At 40.9% G+C, this 16,885-nt stretch overlaps 1 protein-coding gene and 1 long non-coding RNA gene across 3 annotated transcripts in view; one reads left to right on the top strand and one right to left on the bottom strand.

The window, feature by feature from the left end:
• Window positions 1-152: 152 nt before the first annotated feature.
• LOC128074246 (methyl-CpG-binding domain protein 2-like) overlaps window positions 153-16,885 on the bottom strand; it is a 29,013-nt gene continuing 12,280 nt past the window's right edge. Inside the window, exons 3-6 of the mRNA XM_052669918.1 lie at window positions 15,976-16,113; window positions 13,480-13,570; window positions 5,680-5,857; window positions 153-297 (exon numbers count right to left, since the gene is read on the bottom strand). Of these exons, the coding sequence (XP_052525878.1) occupies window positions 204-297; window positions 5,680-5,857; window positions 13,480-13,570; window positions 15,976-16,113 (501 nt within the window). The 3' untranslated portion in view covers window positions 153-203. The remainder of the gene's footprint in view (window positions 298-5,679; window positions 5,858-13,479; window positions 13,571-15,975; window positions 16,114-16,885) is intronic.
• Window positions 2,835-4,207, top strand: LOC128074248 (uncharacterized). Of its 2 annotated transcripts, none has more exons than XR_008203121.1 (2): window positions 2,835-3,227; window positions 4,110-4,207. It is a non-coding gene; the product is annotated as an uncharacterized LOC128074248 (long non-coding RNA). The 2 variants fall into 2 exon arrangements; XR_008203122.1 differs by having other exon boundaries at window positions 3,940-4,207.

The raw sequence follows: 16,885 nt of genomic DNA, 5'->3' as shown, positions 1-16,885 counted from the left end.
CGCCCTCTGCCCCCCACTTGTGACCTTTGACCCCAACGCCGCGACCTTTGACCCCAACAAACGACGCTCAGCCGCCATCTTGTTGCAGCCCCCACAACAGCGGCCATTTTTCACCCCCTTTCCTTTTCCCCTCCACCTCCCTCCCCCAATATGGCGACCTTTGACCTCCGCGCCCACCGGGGCGTGGGGTCAAAGGTCAAAGGTCACTCGTCTTGACCCCGTGACCCCGCCGGGTCGCCGGCCAGCAGAGCTTCTTCCAGTTTCTTCCTCACGCGCCTCACGCGCTCCTCCTGCTTCCTGTTAGGGGGCAAAGGTCAGAGGTCAGAGGTCACGGAAACCCCATAGGACCCCATAGGACCCCATAAGACCCCATAAGACCCCATAGGACCCCATAGGACCCCATAAGACCCCATAGAAACCCCATAGGATCTTCTAGGACCCCATAGGACCCCATAGGACCCCATAAAACCCCATAGAAACCCCATAGAATCTTCTAGAATCCCATAGAACCCAATAGGGCCCCATAGAACCCCATAGGATCCTATAAGACCCCATAGGGCCCCATAGGACCCCATAGGACCCCATAGAACCCCATAAGACCCCATAGAGACCCCATAAAACCCCATAGAAACCCCATAGAATCTTCTAGAATCCCATAGAACCCAATAGGGCCCCATAGAACCCCATAGGATCCTATAAGACCCCATAGGACCCCATAAGACCCCATAGGGCCCCATAGGGCCCCAAAAAAACCCCATAGGGACCCCATAGAATCTTCTAGAATCCCATAGAACCCTATAGGGCCCCATAGAAACCCCATAGGACCCCATAGGATCTTCTAGGACCCCATAGGACCCCATAGGACCCCATAAGACCCCATAAAAACCCCATAAGACCCCATAGAAACCCCATAGAATCTTCTAGAATCCCATAGAACCCAATAGGGCCCCACAGAACCCCATAGGATCCCATAGAACCCAATTGGGCCCCATAGGACCCCATAAGACCCCATAGGACCCCATAGGACCCCATAGGACCCCATAGGACACCATAGGATCCCATAAGACCCCATAGAAACCCCATAGAATCTTCTAGAATCCCATAGAACCCAATAGGGCCCCATAGGACCCCATAAGACCCCATAGGACCCCATAAGACCCCATAGGACCCATAGGACCCCATAGGGCCCCATAGAGACCCCATAAAACCCCATAGAAACCCCATAGAATCTTCTAGAATCCCATAGAACCCTATAGGGCCCCATAAGACCCCATAGGACCCCATAGGACCCCATAGGACCCCATAGGACCCCATAAGACCCCATAGGGCCCCATAGGATCCCATAAGACCCCATAGAAACCCCATAGGACCCCATAGGATCCCATAAAAACCCCATAAGACCCCATAGGGACCCAAAGAAACCCCATAGGGACCCCATAGAATCTTCTAGAATCCCATAGAACCCTATAGGGCCCCATAGAAACCCCATAGGACCCCATAGGATCCCATAAAAACCCCATAAGACCCCATAGAAACCCCATAGAATTTTCTAGAATCCCATAGAACCCCAAAGGGCCCCATAGGACACCATAGGATCCCATAGAACCCCATAAGACCCCATAAAACCCCATAGGATCCCATGCGATCCCATAGAACCCCATAGAAACCCCATAGGATCTTCTAGGACCCCACAGAAACCCCATAAGACCCCATAGAACCCCATAGGATCCCATAGGATCCCATAAGACCCCATAGAAACCCCATAGAATCTTCTAGAATCCCATAGAACCCTATAGGGCCCCATAGAACCCCATAGGATCCCATAGGACCCCATAGAAACCCCATAGGACCCCATAGGGCCCAATAAGACCCCATAGGGACCCCATAGAATCTTCTAGAATCCCATAGAACCCAATAGGGCCCCATAGAACCCCATAGGACCCCATAGGATCCCATAAGACCCCATAGGGCCCCATAGAGACCCCATAAAACCCCATAGAAACACCACAGAAACTTCTAGAATCCCATAGAACCCCAAAGGGCCCCATAGGACCCAATAGGATCCCATAAGACCCCATAGAAACCCCATAGGACCCCATAGGACATCATAGGACCCCATAGGACCCCATAGGGACCCCATAAAACCCCATAGGGACCCCATAGAATCTTCTAGAATCCCACAGAACCCCATAAGACCCCATAGGACCCCATAGGATCCCATAAGACCCCATAGAAACCCCATAGGACCCCATAGGACCCCATAAGACCCCATAGGGACCCAAAAAAAACCCATAGAAACCCCATAGAATCTTCTAGAATCCCATAGAACCCCATAGGATCCCATAGGACCCCATAGAACCCCATAGGACCCTATAAGAACCCAATAAGACCCCATAAAAACCCCATAGGGCTCCATAGGACCCAATAAGACCCCATAGAGACCCCATAAAACCCCATAGAAACCCCATAGAATCTTCTAGAATCCCATAGAACCCAATAGGGCCCCATAGAACCCCATAGGACCCCATAAGACCCCATAGGACCCCATAAAACCCCATAGAAACCCCATAAGACCCCATAAGACCCCATGGAACCCAATAAGACCCCATAGAAACCCCATAGAAACCCCATAGGGCACCATAGGACCCTATAAGACCCCATAAAACCCCATAGAGCTCAATAGGATCCCACTGGACCCCATAAAAAACCCCATAGAAACCCCATAGAATCTTCCAGAACCCCATAGAAGCCAATAGGGCCCCATAGAACTCAATAGGGCCCCATAGAAGCCAATAGGGCCCCATAAAAACCCCATAGAAACCCTATAAAACCCCACAGTCTGCGCAAGGAAAAAAAGGCATTTTGTGGTAGAAGGAAGCTGGGATCAGAAAGACCCAAAATCGCCTGAATTTGACCCAAAATGGAGGAGAGAAAAACAGAATTTGACCAAAAATGGAAGAAAAAATGGGGTGAAAAAGGGGAATTTTGGTCAAAAATTGAAATTGGAATCTTGGAAACGAAAAAGGTTTTTTTAATGGTAGAAGAGGATTTGAAATAGAAAATATCGAAATTGAATGAATTTGACCCAAAATGGAGGAGAGAAAAATGGGATTTGACCAAAAATGGAGGAGAGAAAAACAGAATTTGACCAAAAATGGACGAAAAAATGGGGTGAAAAAGGGGGAATTTGGTCAAAAACTGAAATTGGAATCTTGGAGTGGAAAAGGGTTTTTTTAATGGTAGAAGAGGATTTGAAATAGAAAATGTCAAAATTGAATGAATTTGACCCAAAATGGAGGAGAGAAAAATGGGATTTGACCCAAAATGGAGGAGAGAAAAACAGGATTTGACCAAAAATGGAAGAAAAAATGGGGTGAAAAAGGGGGATTTTGGTCAAAAATTGAAATTGGAAACTTCAAATGGAAAAGGGTTTTTTTAATGGTAGAAGAGGCTTTTTATGAGAAAACACAAAAATTGTGTGAATTTGACCCAAAATGTCAGAGAGAAAAACAGAATTTGACCAAAAATGGAAGAAAAAATGGGGTGAAAAAATGCAATTTTGGTCAAAAATTGAAATTGGAATCTTGGAGTGGAAAAGGGTTTTTTTAATAGTAGAAAACGATTTAAAACAGAAAACGTCAAAATTGAATGAATTTGACCCAAAATGTCAGAGAGAAAAACAGAATTTGACCAAAAATGGAAGAAAAATTGGGGTGAAAAAGGGGGATTTTGGTCAAAAAGTGAAATTTGAATATTGGAGTGGAAAAGGATTTTTTTAATGGTAGAAAAGGATTTAAAACAGAAAACGTCAAAATTGAACGAATTTGACCCAAAATGGAGGAGAGAAAAACGGAATTTGACCAAAAATGGAAGAAAAAATGGGGTGAAAAAGGGGGAATTTGATCAAAAAGTGAAATTGGAATCTTGGAAAGGAAAAAGGTTTTTTTAATGGTAGAAGAGGATTTGAAATAGAAAATATCGAAATTGAATGAATTTGACCCAAAATGGAGGAGAGAAAAATGGGATTTGACCAAAAATGGAAGAAAAAATGGGGTGAAAAAGGGGGATTTTGGTCAAAAAGTGAAATTGGAAAGTTGGAAAGGAAAAAGGTTTTTTTAATGGTAGAAGAGGATTTGAAATAGAAAATATCGAAATTGAATGAATTTGACCCAAAATGGAGGAGAGAAAAACGGAATTTGACCAAAAATGGAAGAAAAAATGGGGTGAAAAAGGGGGAATTTGATCAAAAAGTGAAATTGGAATCTTGGAAAGGAAAAAGGTTTTTTTAATGGTAGAAGAGGATTTGAAATAGAAAATGTCGAAATTGAATGAATTTGACCCAAAATGGAGGAGAGAAAAATGGGATTTGACCAAAAATGGAAGAAAAAATGGGGTGAAAAAGGGGGATTTTGGTCAAAAATTGAAATTGGAAACTTCAAATGGAAAAGGGTTTTTTTAATGGTAGAAGAAGGGAAGTATGAGAAAATATTAAAATTGAATGAATTTGACCCAAAATGGAGGAGAGAAAAACGGAATTTGACCAAAAATGGAAGAAAAAATGGGGTGAAAAAGGGGGATTTTGGTCAAAAAGTGAAATTGGAAACTTCAAATGGAAAAGGGTTTTTTTAATGGTAGAAGAGGATTTGAAAGAGAAAATAATGAAATTGAATGAATTTGACCCAAAATGGAGGAGAGAAAAATGGGATTTGACCAAAAATGGAGGAGAGAAAAACGGGATTTGACCAAAAATGGAAGAAAAATTGGGGTGAAAAAGGGGGATTTTGGTCAAAAATTGAAATTGGAAGCATTGAAAGGAAAAAGGTTTTTTTAATGGTAGAAGAGGGCTTGAAATAGAAAATATCGAAATTGAATGAATTTGACCCAAAACGGTGGAGAGAAAAACAGAATTTGACCAAAAATGGAAGAAAAATTGGGGTGAAAAAGGGGGATTTTGGTCAAAAAGTGAAATTGGAAACTTCAAATGGAAAAGGGTTTTTTTAATGGTAGAAGAGGCTTTGAAAGAGAAAATGTCGAAATTGAATGAATTTGACCCAAAATGGAGGAGAGAAAAACAGAATTTGATCAAAAATGGAAGAAAATAATTGGGGTGAAAAAGGGGGATTTTGGTCAAAAATTGAAATTGGAAACTTCAAATGGAAAAGGGTTTTTTTAATGGTAGAAGAAGGGAGGTACGAGAAAATATTAAAATTGAATGAATTTGACCCAAAATGGAGGAGAGAAAAACAGAATTTGACCAAAAATGGAAGAAAAAATGGGGTGAAAAAATGCAATTTTGGTCAAAAATTGAAATTGGAAACTTCAAATGGAAAAGGGTTTTTTTAATGGTAGAAGAGGCTTTTTATTAGAAAACACAAAAATTGTGTGAATTTACCCCAAAATGTCAGAGAGAAAAACGGAATTTGATCAAAAATGGGAGAAAAAATGGGGTGAAAAAATGCAATTTTGGTCAAAAATTGAAATTGGAATCTTGGAAAGGAAAAAGGTTTTTTTAATGGTAGAAGAGGATTTGAAATAGAAAATATCGAAATTGAATGAATTTGACCCAAAACGGTGGAGAGAAAAACAGAATTTGACCAAAAATGGACAAAAAAATGGGGTGAAAAAGTGGGATTTTGGTCAAATTTGGGTTGAAAAAGAGTGCAAAAAACGAACTTTTACCGGATGTCGTCGTCGGTGACAACGAAAGCTTTGCAAAGGGGTTGAGAAGAATTGAGCCAAACTGCTGGATTCTTTTCTGCCGCGCTCGAAAGCTGACCGGTAACCGGAACCGAACCGACGTGCAGAGCGCTGGCGACCGCCGACAGCAAGGTGACGTCGTCTGGGACGGGACCTAGGGCTGAATTTTGGGGGCAAAAAGGGGGATTTTGGGGAAAAAAAGGGAGAAATGCCATCAAACAGGGAAGCAATGGGGATTTTGGGGGATTTTTGGGGGATTTTGGGGGATTTTTCCCCATTTTTTGGGTCGATTTCTCAAAGGTTTTTTCTCCTTCGTGTTTATGGGGATTTTTGGCCAATTTTGGGGATTTTTTCCCCAATTTTTGGATATTTTCCCAATTTTTGGATATTTTTCCCATTTTTGGTCATTTTTCCCCATTTTGGGATTTTTTTGGTGATTTTTGGGGGATTTTTTGGGATTTTTGGCCAATTTTGCCCCATTTTTGGGGTCGATTTCTCAAAGGTTTTTCCCTTCGTATTTATGGGGATTTTTGGCCAATTTTTGGGATTTTTTGCCCCATTTTTGGGATTTTTTCCCCAATTTTTGGATATTTTCCCCAATTTTGGATTTTTCCCCATTTTTGGAATTTTTTGGGATTTTTTTGGTGATTTTTTGGGGTATTTTTGGGATTTTTCCCCATTTTTGGGGTCGATTCCTCCAACGCTTTTTTGTCCTTCGTATTTATGGGGATTTTTGGCCAATTTTTGGCATTTTTTGCCCAATTTTTGGGATTTTTTCCCCAATTTTTGGATATTTTTCCCATTTTTTGTCATTTTTGCCCAATTTTGGGATTTTTTTGATGATTTTTGGGGGATTTTTGGGGATTTTTCCCCATTTTTGGGGTCGATTCCTTGAAGGTTTTTCCCTTCGTGTTTATGGGGATTTTTGGCCAATTTTTGGGATTTTTTGCCAAATTTTGGGATATTTTTCCCATTTTTTGTCATTTTTCCCCATTTTGGGATTTTTTGGGTGATTTTTGGGGGATTTTTGGGGATTTTTGGGGATTTTGCCCCATTTTTGGGGTCGATTTCTCAAAGGTTTTTTCCTTCGTGTTTATGAGGATTTTTGGCCAATTTTTGGGATTTTTTGCCCAATTTTTGGGATTTTTTCCCCAATTTTTGGATATTTTTCCCAGTTTTTGTCATTTTTCCCCATTTTGGGATTTTTTTGATGATTTTTGGGGGATTTTTGGGGATTTTTCCCCATTTTTGGGGTCGATTCCTTGAAGGTTTTCTCCTTCGTGTTTATGGGGATTTTTGGCCAATTTTTGGGATTTTTTGCCCAATTTTTGGGATTTTTTGCCCAATTTTTGGATATTTTTCCCATTTTTTGTCATTTTTCCCCATTTTGGGATTTTTTTGGTGATTTTTGGGGGATTTATGGGGATTTTTGGCCAATTTTGCCCCATTTTTGGGGTCGATTCCTCCAAGGTTTTTTCCATCGCATTTATGGGGATTTTTGGCCCATTTTTGGGATTTTTTCCCCATTTTTGGGATTTTTTCCCCATTTTTGGGATTTTTTCCCCAATTTTTGGATATTTTCCCCAATTTTGAGATTTTTCCCCATTTTTGGGATTTTTTGGGATTTTTTTGGTGATTTTTTGCTGATTTTTGGCCAATTTTTCCCCATTTTTGGGGTCGATTCCTCCAAGGTTTTTTCCTTCGTATTTATGGGGATTTTTGGCCAATTTTTGGGATTTTTTGCCCAATTTTTGGGATTTTTTCCCCAATTTTTGGATATTTTTCCCATTTTTTGTCATTTTTGCCCAATTTTGGGATTTTTTTGATGATTTTTGGGGGATTTTTGGGGATATTTCCCCATTTTTGGGGTCGATTCCTTGAAGGTTTTTCCCTTCGTGTTTTTGGGGATTTTTGGTCAATTTTTGGGATTTTTTGCCCAATTTTTGGATATTTTTCCCTTTTTTGTCATTTTTCCCCATTTTGGGATTTTTTTGGTGATTTTTGGGGGATTTTTGGGGGATTTTTGGGGATTTTTGGGGATTTTGCCCCATTTTTGGGGTCGATTCCTCCAACACTTTTTTGTCCTTCGTATTTATGGGGATTTTTGCCCAATTTTTGGGATTTTTTCCCCAATTTTTGGATATTTTTCCCCAATTTTTGGATATTTTCCCCAATTTTGAGATTTTTCCCCATTTTTGGGATTTTTTGGGATTTTTTTGGTGATTTTTTGGGTTTTTTTTGCCCAATTTTTCCCCATTTTTGGGGTCGATTCCTTGAAGGTTTTTCCCTTCGTGTTTATGGGGATTTTTGGCCAATTTTTGGGATTTTTTGCCCAATTTTGGGATTTTTTCCCCAATTTTGGGATATTTTTCCCATTTTTTGTCATTTTTCCCCAATTTTGGGATTTTTTTGGTGATTTTTGGGGGATTTTTTGGGATTTTTGGCCAATTTTTCCCCATTTTTGGGGTCAATTCCTTGAAGGTTTTTTCTCCTTCGTATTTATGGGGATTTTTGGCCAATTTTTGGGATTTTTTTGCCAATTTTTGGATATTTTTCCCCAATTTTTGGATATTTTTCCCATTTTTGGTCATTTTTCCCCATTTTGGGATTTTTTTGATGATTTTTGGGGGATTTTTGGGGATTTTTCCCCATTTTTGGGGTCGATTCCTTGAAGGTTTTTCCCTTCGTATTTATGGGGATTTTTGGCCAATTTTTGGGATTTTTTACCCCAATTTTGGGATTTTTTCCCCAATTTTTGGATATTTTCCCCAATTTTGAGATTTTTCCCCATTTTTGGGATTTTTTGGGATTTTTTTGGTGATTTTTTGGGTTTTTTTTGCCCAATTTTTCCCCATTTTTGGGGTCGATTCCTTGAAGGTTTTTCCTTCGTATTTATGGGGATTTTTGGCCAATTTTTGGGATTTTTTGCCCAATTTTGGGATTTTTTGCCCAATTTTTGGATATTTTTCCCATTTTTTGTCATTTTTCCCCAATTTTGGGATTTTTTTGGTGATTTTTTGGGGTATTTTTGGGATTTTTCCCCATTTTTGGGGTCGATTCCTCCATCGCTTTTTTCTCCTTTTTTAAGTGGATTTTTGGCCCATTTTTGGGATTTTTTCCCCAATTTTGGGATTTTTTCCCCAATTTTGGGATATTTTTCCCATTTTTTGATATTTTCCCCATTTTGGGATTTTTTTGGTGATTTTTGGGGGATTTTTGGGGTATTTTTGGCCAATTTTTCCCCATTTTTGGGGTCGATTCCTTGAAGGTTTTTTCCTTCGTGTTTATGGGGATTTTTGGCCAATTTTTGGGATTTTTTCCCCAATTTTTGGATATTTTTCCCCAATTTTTGGATATTTTCCCCAATTTTGAGATTTTTCCCCATTTTTGGGATTTTTTGGGATTTTTTTGGTGATTTTTTGCTGATTTTTGGCCAATTTTTCCCCATTTTTGGGGTCGATTCCTCCAAGGTTTTTTTCATCACATTTATGGGGATTTTTTGCCCCAATTTTGGGATTTTTTCCCCAATTTTTGGATATTTTCCCCAATTTTGAGATTTTTCCCCAATTTTGGAATTTTTTGGGATTTTTTTGGTGATTTTTTGGGGTATTTTTGGGATTTTTCCCCATTTTTGGGGTCGATTCCTTGAAGGTTTTCCCTTCATGTTTATGGGGATTTTTGGCCAATTTTTGGGATTTTTTGCCCAATTTTTGGGATTTTTTCCCCAATTTTGGGATATTTTTCCCATTTTTTGTCATTTTTCCCCTATTTTGGGATTTTTTTGGGTGATTTTTTGGGGTTTTTTTGCCCAATTTTTCCCCATTTTTGGGGTCGATTCCTCGAATGCATTTTTCTCCTTTTTTAAGTGGATTTTTTGCCCATTTTTGGGATTTTTTCCCCAATTTTGGGATTGTTTCCCCAATTTTAGGATATTTTCCCCAATTTTGGGATTTTTCCCCATTTTTGGGATTTTTTGGGATTTTTTTGGTGATTTTTTGGGGTATTTTTGGGATTTTTCCCCATTTTTGGGGTCGATTTCTCAAAGGTTTTTTCTCCTTCGTGTTTATGGGGATTTTTGGTCAATTTTTGGGATTTTTTGCCCAATTTTTGGATATTTTTCCCATTTTTTGTCATTTTTCCCCATTTTGGGATTTTTTTGGTGATTTTTGGGGGATTTTTGGGGATTTTTGGGGATTTTGCCCCATTTTTGGGGTCGATTCCTCCAACGCTTTTTTGTCCTTCGTATTTATGGGGATTTTTGCCCAATTTTTGGGATTTTTTCCCCAATTTTTGGATATTTTTCCCCAATTTTTGGATATTTTTCCCATTTTTGGTCATTTTTCCCAATTTTGGGATTTTTTTGATGATTTTTGGGGGATTTTTGGGGATTTTTCCCCATTTTTTGGGTCGATTTCTCAAAGGTTTTTTCTCCTTCGTGTTTATGGGGATTTTTGGCCAATTTTGGGGATTTTTTCCCCAATTTTTGGATATTTTCCCAATTTTTGGATATTTTTCCCATTTTTGGTCATTTTTCCCCATTTTGGGATTTTTTTGGTGATTTTTGGGGGATTTTTTGGGATTTTTGGCCAATTTTGCCCCATTTTTGGGGTCGATTTCTCAAAGGTTTTTCCCTTCGTATTTATGGGGATTTTTGGCCAATTTTTGGGATTTTTTGCCCCATTTTTGGGATTTTTTCCCCAATTTTTGGATATTTTCCCCAATTTTGGATTTTTCCCCATTTTTGGAATTTTTTGGGATTTTTTTGGTGATTTTTTGGGGTATTTTTGGGATTTTTCCCCATTTTTGGGGTCGATTCCTCCAACGCTTTTTTGTCCTTCGTATTTATGGGGATTTTTGGCCAATTTTTGGGATTTTTTGCCCAATTTTTGGGATTTTTTCCCCAATTTTTGGATATTTTCCCCATTTTTTGTCATTTTTCCCCAATTTTGGTGATTTTTTGGTGATTTTTTGGGGTATTTTTGGGATTTTGCCCCATTTTTGGGGTCGATTCCTTGAAGGTTTTCTCCTTCGTATTTATGGGGATTTTTGGCCAATTTTTGGGATTTTTTCCCCAATTTTTGGATTTTTTCCCCAATTTTTGGATATTTTTCCCATTTTTTGTCATTTTTCCCCAATTTTGGGATTTTTTTGGTGATTTTTTGGTGATTTTTTGGGATTTTTCCCCATTTTTGGGGTCGATTCCTTGAAGGTTTTTTCCTTCGTGTTTATGGGGATTTTTGGCCAATTTTTGGGATTTTTTCCCCAATTTTGGGATTTTTTCCCCAATTTTTGGATATTTTTCCCATTTTTTTGTCATTTTTTCCCCATTTTGGGATTTTTTTGGTGATTTTTGGGGGATTTTTGGGGATTTTTGGCCAATTTTGCCCCATTTTTGGGGTCGATTCCTTGAAGGTTTTCCCTTCGTGTTTATGGGGATTTTTGGCCAATTTTTGGGATTTTTTGCCCAATTTTGGGATATTTTTCCCATTTTTTGATATTTTCCCCAATTTTGGGATTTTTCCCCATTTTTGGGATTTTTTGGGATTTTTTTGATGATTTTTTGCTGATTTTTGGCCAATTTTCCCCATTTTTGGGGTCGATTCCTCCAAGGTTTTTTCCATCACATTTATGGGGATTTTTTTGCCCATTTTTGGCATTTTTTGCCCAATTTTGGGATTTTTTCCCCAATTTTTGGATATTTTCCCCAATTTTGGGATTTTTCCCCATTTTTAGAATTTTTTGGGATTTTTTGGGGGATTTTTGGCCAATTATTCCCCATTTTTGGGGTCGATTCCTCGAACGTTTTTTCTCCTTCGTGTTTATGGGGATTTTTGGCCAATTTTTGGGATTTTTTGCCCAATTTTTGGGATTTTTTGCCCAATTTTTGGATATTTTTCCCATTTTTTGATATTTTCCCCATTTTGGGATTTTTTGGGTGATTTTTTGGTGATTTTTTGGGGTATTTTTGGGATTTTTCCCCATTTTTGGGGTCGATTCCTTGAAGGTTTTCCCTTCGTATTTATGGGGATTTTTGGCCAATTTTTGGGATTTTTTCCCCAATTTTGGGATTTTTTCCCCAATTTTTGGATATTTTTCCCATTTTTTGTCATTTTTCCCCACTTTGGGATTTTTTGGGTGATTTTTGGGGGATTTTTGGGGATTTTTGGCCAATTTTTCCCCATTTTTGGGGTCGATTTCTCAAAGCTTTTTTCCTTCGTATTTATGGGGATTTTTGGCCAATTTTTGGATTTTTTACCCAATTTTGGGATTTTTTTCCCCAATTTTTGGATATTTTTCCCATTTTTTGTCATTTTTCCCCATTTTGGGATTTTTTTGGTGATTTTTGGGGGATTTTTGGGGATTTTTGGCCAATTTTGCCCCATTTTTGGGGTCGATTTCTCAAAGGTTTTTTCTCATTCGTGTTTATGGGGATTTTTTGCCAATTTTTGGGATTTTTTCCCCAATTTTGGGATTTTTTTCCCCAATTTTGGGATATTTTTCCCATTTTTTGTCATTTTTCCCATTTTGGGATTTTTTTGATGATTTTTGGGGGATTTTTTGGGATTTTTCCCCATTTTTGGGGTCGATTTCTCAAAGGTTTTTTCTCCTTCGTATTTATGGGGATTTTTGGCCAATTTTTGGGATTTTTTGCCCAATTTTGGGATTTTTTTCCCCAATTTTAGGATATTTTCCCCAATTTGGGATTTTTTCCCCATTTTTGGAATTTTTTGGGATTTTTTTGGTGATTTTTTGCTGATTTTTGCCCAATTTTTCCCCATTTTTGGGGTCGATTCCTCCAAGGTTTTTTCCATCACATTTATGGGGATTTTTTGCCCATTTTTGGGATTTTTTCCCCATTTTTGGGATTTTTTCCCCCATTTTGGGATTTTTCCCCAATTTTGGGATTTTTCCCCAATTTTTGGGATTTTTCCCCATTTTTTGGGATTTTTTTTATCCCGTTTTTGGGGTTTTTTCCCCAATTTTGGGGCATTTTTTCACCTATTTTTAGGGCGATTTTTGGGGCATTTTTTGGGCCTTTTTTTGACCCTCTGGGGTCAAAGGTCAACCGTGGGGTCAAAGGTCAACAATTAGGGTCAGAGGTCAACAATTAGGGTCAAAGGTCAACCCCAGTGGGTCAAAGGTCAACCACATGGGCCCTATAGGATTCCAGGTCCCCTTATAGGGTCAAAGGGCTTCCTATGGGGTCAAAGGTCATTCTATGGAACCCTTGGGGTCAAAGGTCAGCCCTTGGGGTCAAAGGTCATCCTATGGGGTCAGAGGTCAACCCCAGGGGTCAAAGGTCAGCCCTATGGGATCCATACGTTCAATGACCGTCCAATGGGATCTCAAGTCGTCCTATGGGGTCAAAGGTCATTCTATGGAACCCAAGGGGTCAAAGGTCAGCCCTTGGGGTCAAAGGTCATCCTATGGGGTCAGAGGTCAAGCCCAGGGGTCAAAGGTCTGCCCTATGGGATCCATACGGCCAATGACCATCCAATGGGATCTCGAGTCGTCCTATGGGGTCAAAGGTCATTCTATGGAACCCTTGGGGTCAAAGGTCATCCATTGGGGTCAAAGGTCATCCTATGGGGTCAGAGGTCAAGCCCAGGGGTCAAAGGTCAGCCCTATGGGATCCATACGTTCAATGACCATCCAATGGGATCTCGAGTCGTCCTATGGGGTCAAAGGTCATTCTATGGAACCCAAGGGGTCAAAGGTCAACTGATGGGGTCAAAGGTCATCCTATGGGGTCAGAGGTCAAGCCCAGGGGTCAAAGGTCACCTTGCAGTCCCCGCGGGAGCTCCATGGCTTTGAGGATCTCATGGCCGACGTCGGAGGCGCTGAGGCCGCGCAAACGCTTCTCCCAGAAGAGCTGCGGGGGTTTCATTAAGCAGCCGTTAATTAAGCGCTAATTAGCGCCGCTAATGAGCCCTAATCAGTCTCCCATCGTGACCGTTACGCATAAGGAATGAGGCTTCATTGCCGACCGTCCAATCGGGCTCCAGAAAGGAGGATGACATTTGCATGCGGGGCCACGGCGCTTCGGTTCGTTAGCGTTGATGGGTTATAAATTGATGAATAATTAAAGGGATGGGGGGGAAACTGGGGGATTGTGGGGGGAAATGGGGATTATGGGTAATTTTGGGGGGAAAAAGGGATTTTTGGGGGGGGATTTGGGGGGATTATGGGGGATTTCAGGGGATTTGGGGGGATTTGGGGGGATTTCAGGGGATTATGGGGGATTATGGGGGATTATGGGGGATTTCAGAGGATTATGGGGGATTATGGGGGATTTCAGGGGATTATGGGGGATTTTGGGGGGATTATGGGGGATTTTGGGGGGATTATGGGGGATTATGGGGGATTTTGGGGGATTATGGGGGATTTCAGGGGATTATGGGGGATTTTGGGGGATTCTGGGGGATTTCAGGGGATTATGGGGGATTTTGGGGGGAATTTGGGGGGATTATGGGGGATTTCAGGGGATTATGGGGGATTATAGGGGATTTCAGGGGATTATGGGCGAATTTGGGGGGATTATGGGGGATTTTGAGGGATTTTGAGGGATTTTGGGGGATTATGGGAGATTTTGGGGGGGATTTCAGGGGGATTATGGGGGGTTATGGGGGATTTGGGGGGATTTTGGGGGGATTATGGGAGATTTCAGGGGATTATGGGGGATTTGGGGGGATTTTGAGGGAATTTGGGGGATTATGGGAGATTTTGGGGGGATTTCAGGGGATTTTGGGGGGATTATGGGGGATTCTGGGGGAATTTGGGGGGATTATGGGTGAATTTTGAGGGATTTTGAGGGATTTCAGGGGATTATGGGGGATTTGGTGGGATTATGGGGGATTTCAGGGGATTATGGGGGATTTTGGGGGATTCTGGGGGATTTCAGGGGATTATGGGGGATTTTGGGGGATTCTGGGGGATTATAGGGGATTTTGGGGGATTATGGGGGATTTTGTGGGGGATTTTGCGGGATTATGGGAGATTTCAGGGGATTATGGGGGATTTTGGGGAGATTATGGGGGATTCTGGGGAATTTAAGGGGATTATGGGGGATTTTGGATTCAAAAAGGGGAATTTTGGGGTATTTGGGGGTGAAAAATGGGGTTTTGGGGCTATTTGGGGTCGAAAATGGGGTTTTTGGGGTGGAAAATGGGGGATTTTGGGATGGATTTGGGTGTTTTTTAGGTATTTGGGGGTCAAAAATGGGGTTTTTGGGGTCAAAAAGGGGGATTTTGGGGTCAAAATGGGGATTTTGGGATCAAAAATGGGGTTTTTGGGGTATTTTGGGGTCAAAAATGGGGTTTTTGGGGTATTTTGGGGTGAAAAATGGGGTTTTGGGGTCAAAAAGGGGGATATTGGGGTGGAAAATGGGGGATTTTGGGGTATTTTGGGGTCAAAATGGGGTTTTTGGGGTGGATTTGGGTGTTTTTGGGGTACTTGGGGGTCGAATATGGGGATTTTGGGGTCAAAATGGGGATTTTAGGGTCAAAAAGGGGGATTTTGGGCTGGAAAATGGGGTTGTTGGGGTCCGAAAGGGGGATTTTGGGGTCAAAAATGGGGTTTTTGGGGCGGAAAATGGGGGATTTTGGGGTCAAAAATGGGGTTTTGGGGGTATTTTGGGGTGGAAAAAGGGGTTTTTGGGGTCAAAATGGGGGATTTTGGGGTGGAAATGGGGATTTTGGGGTGGATTTGGGTCTTTTTGGGGTCAAAAATGGGGATTTTGGGGTGGAAAATGGGGTTTTTGGGGTCAAAATGGGGGTTTTTGGGGTCAAAAATGGGGTTTTTGGGGTATTTTGGGGTGGAAAATGGGGATTTTGGGGTATTTGGGGGTCAAAAATGGGAGTTTTGGGGTCCAAAAGGGGGATTTTGGGGTCAAAAATGGGGATTTTGGGGTCAAAATGGGGGATTTTGGGGTGGAAAATGGGGTTTTTGGGGTCAAAATGGGGGATTTTGGGGTCAAAAATGGGGTTTTTGGGGTATTTTGGGGTGAAAAATGGGGTTTTTGGGGTCAAAATGGGGGATTTTGGGGGGGAAAATGGGGATTTTGGGGTATTTTGGGGGTCGAAAATGGGAGTTTTGGGGTCCAAAAGGGGGATTTTGGAGTGGAAAATGGGGTTTTTGGGGTCAAAATGGGGATTTGGGGGTCAAAATGGCGGATTTTGGGGTCAAAAATGGGCTTTTTGGGGTTTTTTGGGGTGGAAAAAGGGGTTTTTGGGGTCAAAAAGGGGGATTTTGGGGTGGAAAATGGGGTTTTTGGGGTACCTGTCGGGGTTGGTCGGCCAGGCGCTGGGGGTCGGAGCGCACTTTGTTGTCGGGGTGGTTGGTGACTTTGGTGACGGGTTGTTTGAAGATGGAAGCGGTTTGGCGGATGGGGAGCGCAGTGTTCAGGTCGGGTTTGCCCTAAAAGCCCATAAAAGGACCCAAATCCTATAAGAAATCCCATAAAAGGAGCCAAATCCTATAAGAAATCCCATAAAAGGAGCCAAATCCTATAAGAAATCCCATAAAAGGACCCAAATCCCATAAGAAATCCCATATAGGAACCCAAATCCCATAAGAAATCCCATATAGGAACCGAAATCCCATAAGAAATCGCATAGAAGAAGCCAAATCCCATAAGAAACCCCATAAAACCCCATAATCCTATCAATAATCCCATAGAAGAACCCAAATCCCATCAAATCCCATAAATAATCCCATATAAGAACCCCAATCCTATAAATAATCCCATATAAGAACCAAAATCCCATAAATAATCCCATATAGGAACCAAATCCTATAAGAAATCCCATATAGGAACCGAAATCCCATAAGAAACCCCATAAAACCCCATAATCCTATCAATAATCCCATAGAAGAACCCAAATCCCATAAGAAATCCCATAGAAGAACCCAAATCCCATAAATAATCCCATATAAGAACCAAAATCCTATAAATAATCCCATATAGGAACAGAAATCCCATTAAGAATCCCATATAGGACCCAAATCCCATAAGAAATCCCATATAGGAACCCAAATCCTATAAAAAATCCCATAAAAGGACCCAAATCCCATAAGAAATCCCATATAGGAACCGAAATCCTATAAGAAATCCCATAAAAGGACCCAAATCCCATAAGAAATCCCATAAAAGGAGCCAAATCCTATAAGAAATCCCATAAAAGGACCC

Source organism: Tympanuchus pallidicinctus, unplaced genomic scaffold (assembly GCF_026119805.1).
Source record: "Tympanuchus pallidicinctus isolate F22 unplaced genomic scaffold, pur_lepc_1.0 scaffold87, whole genome shotgun sequence".
In the NCBI taxonomy this organism is placed as follows: Eukaryota; Metazoa; Chordata; class Aves; order Galliformes; family Phasianidae; genus Tympanuchus; species Tympanuchus pallidicinctus.
Note: the sequence above shows the minus strand (reverse complement) of the source record. Positions and strands in the feature narration are given on the sequence as shown.